General features: G+C 38.3%; 1 protein-coding gene across 4 annotated transcripts in view; it reads left to right on the forward strand.

The window, feature by feature from the left end:
• Positions 1-1,107: 1,107 nt before the first annotated feature.
• The window catches only part of LOC107744298 (epsin-1-like), a 20,875-nt gene continuing 13,421 nt past the window's right edge, over positions 1,108-8,561 (forward strand). For all 4 annotated transcript variants that reach the window (XM_016557859.1, XM_016557860.1, XM_016557863.1 and 1 more), the window contains exons 1-7: positions 1,108-1,495; positions 3,153-3,428; positions 3,628-3,728; positions 4,679-4,837; positions 4,933-5,061; positions 5,532-5,652; positions 5,855-5,997. In XM_016557859.1, the coding sequence (XP_016413345.1) occupies positions 3,660-3,728; positions 4,679-4,837; positions 4,933-5,061; positions 5,532-5,652; positions 5,855-5,997 (621 nt within the window). In that variant the 5' untranslated portion in view covers positions 1,108-1,495; positions 3,153-3,428; positions 3,628-3,659. The remainder of the gene's footprint in view (positions 1,496-3,152; positions 3,429-3,627; positions 3,729-4,678; positions 4,838-4,932; positions 5,062-5,531; positions 5,653-5,854; positions 5,998-8,561) is intronic.

Raw genomic sequence — 8,561 nt, forward strand, 5'->3', positions numbered from 1 at the left:
ATGGGAACAATATTACCCCAACAAGCAAATGTAAACAAGCAAATGCATTGTCTGTAAATTTGCAATAAACAAATGTACAGAGGTCCTATTTTTGATTAGTGGCCTACATCACATTCTCAACACAACCTAAGAGGACAGTTAAAAAAGTGCTTTCTTAAAAAAAATAGTTATTCCAAATGGTAATATAATATAGCAGGGCATCTGCAGGATTTTTTAAATCCAATTTAAGATTTTAAAAGACCTTTTTATGAAACACTGCAGCCTTTAAACAATTTTTAAGAAAAGGAATGAGTCAAAAGTATCAATTATTATATTAATTTAAACAATTATTATCAATCAATTATTATATTAATTAAATAACATAAATATATCTTAGTCTTAGTCCATCTTGACTGGAAAATTGTCAATTTTTCATTCATTTTTGTTTATATTAGTGAATGTTCACATTGCACAGTGCACATCCTAATACGGTGAGCGGCCGGGAACTAGCGACCTCTCCTGGTTGGAGTTAGTATTAACATCATAAACTGAGAGCAAACTTTCCGTGACTTACTTTACAAATGTTTTAAAATTGATCATCCGAGTCTAATATGATCCAGCGGACCGTACTAAAAGACGTAGCGGGCCGCAGGTTGCCCATCCCTGTTGTAGATGTCCTGCAAAGAAATTCAGCTGATTTCATCGCCACTATGTGGGCACTGCGCGCTATAGAATCACTGTAAAGTTAGGAAAGAAAATATCAGACGATACTTGTCATCTCTTCATAACTCAAAGGCTTGCATAGGTTGACATGACACCCGAATGCCACAAATGTTAATAGCACATAGCAGCCGTTGCTGCTAAAATGATTTTGACAGAACTCTTAAGGGTGCTTAACAAACGTCACCAAAACGATAACATTAAATTTGTTTGCGTATATATAATATTCATATGCCAGATTTTCACATTTCACAGAGGGCATTAATCTAGATTCATACAGTTCGGTGCTTTTAATGTACGCCTACTATTCAAAAAGCACCTAGAAATCGTTGTTAAGATAGTATTTACCGTGGCTCATGAATATTCAAATCGGGGAGCGCGCAAGGGGGCGCGGTCCGTCCGGCTTCGGGGAAACGGAAGCGGAAGTGCCGCCATCTCCTCGTACCAGCCGAGCAACGGCAGGGTCAGTATAGATGTTATTTGAGAAAGTAGCGCTATTATATTCGCAAAAGCGGTTATATGACACGTTCTATATGTAAATGCCGAGCACGACTCGAGGGGCGATAGTTGTGAAGGAAAACCGCTGCCGAGTCACTCTGTCACGCACTCACACGCGTCTCTTTATGAGTTGAGTTAGCATAGCGCGGCGCTCACGTCTCTAGATGAGTGTTTTTAATTTAGCACCGTGACAGGCAACAGCGCGCTCCTTTACTCCCGTCTCCACTGACAATAACCCGCTTTCTGCTATTCGGCTGGATGTCTGGTGGTGTTTGAGAGGAAGAACAGAAGCTCAGCGGTAAGTAGCCTCAGCTAGCTGATCTCTAGTTGGCTTGGCAGTGATCTCTTTCTATCAGTTTGAGCCACGGTGGCTTGTTCGGTGCTGAAGTTACTTTAGAAGAGTTGTCTAACGGCTGGGAATAAATGCTGTTTAATTTGTTAGCTGGGTGGAGGTCTAGAGAGGTTTGAGCAGATGTCTGTTACCCCCACTGTCATCTGCTCAGACAAAGATAAACAACACGCCACTTTAACTGATCTGATGCAAATCTTATTCACCAACCGTCAGATTTCACACACTTTTCCAAGCAACAGTTGTCGTAGATAAGTTCACTGAATGTTGCTTGTCACCTCATCAACTTGCTTTTGAAAACCACCTGTTGACCCCTGATTTTACTGTTTTGAATGGAGGTTGAAATGAAAGGTCTGTGGTCTCGTTGACAACAGTTCATTCAGACTTTTGTACTTCGCTCCTGACATCCTCAAGGCGGCTGTGGGACTGTTATCAGGGCAAAGCCTTATGCAACAGGGCTGCATATTAATACACCCTATCATCAACCACTACTTAACGCCTGTTCTTCCTGGATTGACCGACACTTAGAAGTACATTTTTAGTATATTTGCCTAAATATAATGCCACTTTAATGTAGTCAAGGGTGCTAATGTAGTGTATTAGTTTATTATTATGAATAGGTCATTCTAGTAACTCCATTATTCCTGTGTTATACAATGTGCTTAATTTAATGTTAACCATGTAAAGCGTGACATGAAATAATAGTCAGGGAAAACATTTTTTTTTTAAAAATGGAACAGTTTATTGAACCTTTAGACAGAATATATATATATATTAGTGCTGTCAACCGATTAAAAAAATATAACAAATTAATCGCACATTTTTCTGAAATTAATCTTGATTAATCCCACCTAACATTAAAGTTTTTAAATACACTTTTATACTGCAATAATTTCACATTCAGTCTTCAAATTAATGTACAAACAACATAAAGTACTGTGATAATTGAGAGAAAAATGGTCCTTAAAATTCTGATATTTTATATTTGATACATAATTGATGTATGGGAAATCAAATATACCTAAATGACTTCCATTCAGTAAATGCTCATCTTGAAATATTTATGGTATAACTGTTATGTTTACTTGATAAAAAAAAATCATTAAAGATTTCACGGTAAAAAGTACCACGACATGAAGGTGGGCATTTTTACTGCGATACTAAAAGGCTTTTTTTCTTACTAAAAAAATAAGAATTATCAATCAGAAGGCATGTAGTCATTTGTTCAACAACTTTTTCAGCAAAGTTTTGATCATACTGTTAATTTAGCGGCCTTAGAAATCTATGTATCAAATATGATAGTAGGCTTTATAGGGTTAACGTGTCTGTGTGATTTGATGTTGATTGAAGTTATAGATGTTATGTTTTGTACATCACAGCAGGTGTTGAGCTTCAGCTTGGTTGTAGTTTCTCTAGTCCTACACCCAGCTGATATTACAAATGAGCAATGTACAGTGCCCTCAGGCACAGTCCGCTATTACTGCATTTTCTCGATTGTCAAAGAGTGGAATTGAATGTCTATTGTGTTTTTAAGCCAACACAGTGCTGCACCAGCTTTCCTCCCTGTATGTTGTACCTCCCGTCTAAATCTCTGTTCTTCTCGTAGATAATTCACCCCACATCTGTGCTTCTGGGCCCTCATGTGGCCGCCGTGCAGAGGTTTGGAACAGTGGACAGGCTAAGCACTCAGAGACCCCGACCTGAGCACACACACAAAGAGAGACTGAGAGGGGGGGAGAGAGACTGACACTCCCAGGTATAGTACACTTCACAGACGCTTCCTGGAGCCAGACTCACACGTCATCAGATGCTCTTGTGTTTACAGGGCTTTTAGGTTGGGGAATTCCTGGGGCTGCGCTTCCATGGTTACAGAGGGTGCACGGTACTGGAGATATTATGTTAGATTGGGTCTTTTTTTTTTAATCGATGGAGAGATGGATAGCATTTGAATAGCAGCCCAAACATTTCATTTTTGTTTGTTTCAGAGCTGATACACTCCCTTTTGAAAAATGTGAAGGCTTTATTTGCCTTTGTACCTGTCCATATTAATGTTTTATTGACATTGCTTTACAATGTCCCAGATTTTGCAGAACCTGATAGCCAGCCTGTTGCCATGTCGACATCATCTCTGCGGCGACAAGTGAAGAACATTGTTCACAATTACTCAGAGGCAGAGATAAAGGTTAGACTTTTACCTTTGTAACCCAGCTTTCATTCTCTCTCTTCTTCTTTTCACACTCTTCTCCAGCTTGGCCTTGAAACAGTCTTCTTATGCAAGTCTTTTAGTTCCTGATAAATGTTTTGTACTTCTGCCCTTCATTTTTTTGATTGAATGAAACTAAGCAGTCATACAAAAGAGGCAGGAATTCATTCATTTGTTTTTATCAGTTATTTCAGTTTAGGCTAAAAAACTGGTGATCAAAAATGCTAAACAAAATCTTATTAAGAAATCTCGTCACATGTTTTTTTGCAGAGATTTCTTGCCTAAAGAGTAAAAGAGTGTCACAACGTTGGTCAGCGAAATAAGGTTATGTTTGGAATAGCATACTACTGTAATACTCTAGTCCATACTTTTTCTGTAGTGTAGTAGTTCGGTATATTTGCACAGTTCGCTAACTTTTTATTTGCCTGGATTATAAAGATAATCTACTGTATTCTCTGAAACATGCAGTATATAACAGAGCATACTGCGTGAGATACGGTATACCATAATGCAATGTGCTGATCTTCAATTTCTAGTGTTATAAATTACCCGGAAGCCATAACAACTTCAATCTATGTTGTAGAACTGGGCACTTTAGTGGTATATACAGTGCAGTGGCAATTCTTAACCTGTTGTTTATCTTTTTAAATGTTTTTGTTTTGTTTATTTATTTATTTATTTTTTCATTTTCATTTATAATTATTTAAAAAAAAAAATTTTTTACTTGACAGCACTAGCTGAATAAACATGCAATGTTATGCGGTCATGTAGCATAATTCTGTTTAAAATATTTCTAGTTGCACACAGTATATGGTTTCACATACTTAAAAAATAGTAGGCAGCATACAATGTGTACTGCACTGTGTTCTGTAAGCATTAACAGACACTTTAAGTAAAGTTTATTGAACTTTATTTTGTGTTTTCTCCAGGTTAGGGAAGCAACCTCTAATGACCCATGGGGTCCCTCTAGCTCTCTGATGTCAGAGATTGCTGACCTGACATACAATGTTGTGGCCTTCTCAGAGATTATGAGCATGGTCTGGAAGAGACTCAATGACCATGGGAAGAACTGGAGACATGTATATAAAGTAATTTTAACGGTTTTACCCTTTCTAGTGTTAGATTTGGTATATGGGGCTATAAAAACAATCTGATTGTATTTTATACTCTCGCTTTTTCTCAGGCTATGACTCTTATGGAGTATCTGATAAAGACGGGTTCAGAGAGAGTGGCACAGCAATGCAGGGAAAACATCTACGCCGTTCAGACGCTCAAAGATTTCCAGTACATAGACAGAGATGGCAAGGACCAGGTACACACAAACAGGAAGTTATATTTATACACACACGCAAATAAAATGTGTTATCTCTCTTTCATTAAGGAAATAAAAGGAGAGCTCTGAGTGTTAGTTTTGAAGTGTCCTTCAACATGTTAGTAACTGTTCTCATATGTGATTCACACACTACAGCAGTCTCTCACTCAAGGTCTCTATGTGCAGTCAATTCAAACGCCCTGACTTTAAACCAAGGTCTTTCTCCCACTCACATTTAAACCACAAAAACATCAGCCCAATCTTCAACCCTCTAGGTTTTATTTTATTTTAGTCACCCCATTATTTTCGCATGCACTACCTCAAACTTAACAACTTATAGTTCAGGTTGTTTAATTATTCATTCCCATGCTGGACAAATAAACATATTAGAATTGCACATATGCTTTGTACAAAACAAAATAAGTTCATAGATAATGAATGTAGCGTTACATTTTGTGTGTATGTTTCAGGGTGTGAATGTACGGGAAAAGGCCAAGCAGCTGGTGACTTTGCTAAAAGATGAGGAGAGGCTACGAGAGGAGAGGATCCATGCACTCAAGACCAAAGAGAAGATGGCACAGACCAGCAGTGGTAAGAACTAGAAGTGCTTTGCAGTAGGAGGGGCTTATGAAGGGGTCAGGGCGGACACTCAGATGTTTGTCAGCACCCTTATAAGAATGCTTTGGCCGAGTCTGAAGGTTGGCAAGCATTTTGCTCTGGATGCACTTTTAGGGACCGATACTCCACCATCTATTGATGCATCATAATGGCTGTCATTTGACTCCTCCCTTAGCATCTTCGGCCCCTTCTGCTCCTGCTTTAGGGGGAGGACTGCACTCGGGAGCAGACGCTGAGCAGGCGTGGCCCCAGAGCTCTGGAGAGGAGGACCTGCAGCTCCAGCTGGCACTGGCCATGAGCAAGGAGGAGGCGGAGCAGGTAAAATCTCAGCGATCAGGTTTTCAGGCTGCAGGTAAAATGTAGTGCTGAGGTGGTTCAGAGACAGAGGAAGATGAATAGTTGTTCTACCAGAAATGGAAAGAGCTGTGTAGGCATGCTTAATGTGAAATTGGATTTTAGCAGAACTATACGTAAGGGATAATGTGCAGTCAGCTGGTCATTAGTGCAGAATAAATCCTGACATGGTGATCACTAGTGTTGCTTTCGTCAACGAAAATGATGACTAAATATCGTCGTCAACGAACCTTTATCACGTGACGAAAACGAGACGAGACGAGACGAAAATGCTGGTCATGTGACGATGACTATAATTAAATGTATAATGCAATATCGTTGACGAATAAAAACGAGACTAAATGTGGTTTACAAAATAAAAACTATGCTAAAATGTCTCTTCATTTTCGTTGACCAAAACGAGACGAAATGAAATGTTATAACGTTATTTCGTCTCGTTTAGTCGCGTTATTATTATTATTTTGCAGTATTTCTGTTTCCTGTGTCTCGCTTCAGGGGCTGCATCAGGTCGCACTGCGCAGACGCAGGCGACGTCACTTCCTCAAGCCCCACGCGCGGCATTATTTAGAGCAGTGTTTCCCAACCGGGGTGCCGTGAAAAAAATCCTTTTTTAATATTTTTAAATTGCTAAAATGTTCAAAAAAGCAGCTATTATATAATATCCATTTCTAATGTCGCCAATAATTAGAGATGCACCGAAATTCCGGCTGCCGAAAATGAGTTCACCGCTCAAGATTCACTTTCACGTGGTGTGACACTCTGCGTGTTATCCCGCTCTATGAATGTTCAAAAAAGCAGCTATTATATAATATCCATTTCTAATGTCGCCAATAATTAGAGATGCACCGAAATTCCGGCTGCCGAAAATGAGTTCACCGCTCAGGATTCACTTTCACGTGGTGTGACGCTCTGCGTGTTATCCCGCTCTATGCGTGTGTGTATTATCCCGCTCTATGCGTGTGTGTGCTCCGCTCAGTCGCTCGCGTTCATGCTCATCGGAACAGCAAAGTCCACTCAGAAATCAAGCTGACAGGAAACATCTCTGTAGTACAGTATTGTTTCTGTCTGCAATAGCCCTACTGTGCTGTAACAAGGTGTGGTAAATGGGCAACTCTGGTAACGCTGCCCTCTCATTCATTGATCTGCTAACCGTTATGCTCATGTGTCCTCTGATGATAATAGCTTTCTAGGATTAAACATTATTTGGATAATTGGTAAAACATTTTTTTTTTAAATCTCTTAATAGCCCTACTGTGTGTTAGACCTACCTGAAAAACTAAAAAGCAATTTATTTCATTTGTAGGCCTATCGTGATTTTTTTTTTATTTGTGCTATCATTAGTAATTTCTTTATTTGTTCTTATTTTATTATTAACTGCTTAGCCTCCTTGTCATTTTTTATTCAATTCAAAGTTTTAAATCAAGCTATCTCGTGCTACTGCAACAAAATTACCCAGCTGTAAAATCAAAACTTTGTTTAATTACCATTATAACTAGCTATCTCACAATGTTTACATATGAATAAAAGCCTACATTAAAATCTGTCATATAAATTGGTCTCTTCATTAGAAATTAGCCTACTGATTGCCACCATTGATAGACACATTTCTTTTTATAATATTAAAAATATCTGTATGACATTATATTCTGCAGTTCTTCCCTGTTGTACTGAATATCTATACTTTTCAAATTATCATATCGAAGTTAGAAATTCAAATATTGTGACAAAATTTATTTTGTAGGGTGCCACAAATTTGTTACAATTTCCAAAGGGTGCCGCGACTAAAGAAATGTTGGGAAACACTGATTTAGAAGATGAAAATCAAACAAAGTTAAGTCTGACACAGAGAAAGGGACCGATGGCCGGCCAGCCGGGGTTCGTCTTTATTTAAATTTATGTGTGTGTACTTCTAACATATTTGGTTGGTAAAATAAATGTTGTAAATTCAAATCAGAGCGTCTTCCGTGTCTGGAATGGATGTATTCTTGAGTCTATAAGGTAACAATAATATAATAAGATAACTAAAATACAATTTTCATTGACTAAAACTAGACTTAATGTCATCAGTTTTCGTCGACTAAAATGCTCAGACTTTTAGTTGACTTTTAGTTGACTAAAACTTGACTAGACTAAAAAGAGTATGAACGTGACTAAAACTAATAAAAACTAAAATGACAGTTTCACACAAAGACTAGACTAAAACAAAAATTAAAACAGGCCGCCAAAAACAACACTAAGCAGGACAATGACTCGAGGCATGTTTCAAAAAACACCAAAATATGGTTTAAGACAAAGCACTGGAAGGTTTAAGTGGCCAGAAATGAGTCCAGATCAAAATCCCATAGAGCACCTGTCTATAGATCTCAAGAAGAAACCCTTAAAATCTGAAAGACCTGGAGCAGTTAGCAAAAGAAGAGTGGTCCAAAATTCCAGGAGAGAGCTGTAAGAAACCCACTGATGGTTACAGGAAGCGATTGATTTCAGTTACTGTTTCCAAAGGATGTGCAACTAAATATTAAGATGAGGGC

Source organism: Sinocyclocheilus rhinocerous, unplaced genomic scaffold (genome assembly GCF_001515625.1).
Source record: "Sinocyclocheilus rhinocerous isolate Xijiao unplaced genomic scaffold, SAMN03320098_v1.1 scaffold137, whole genome shotgun sequence".
Taxonomy (NCBI): Eukaryota; Metazoa; Chordata; class Actinopteri; order Cypriniformes; family Cyprinidae; genus Sinocyclocheilus; species Sinocyclocheilus rhinocerous.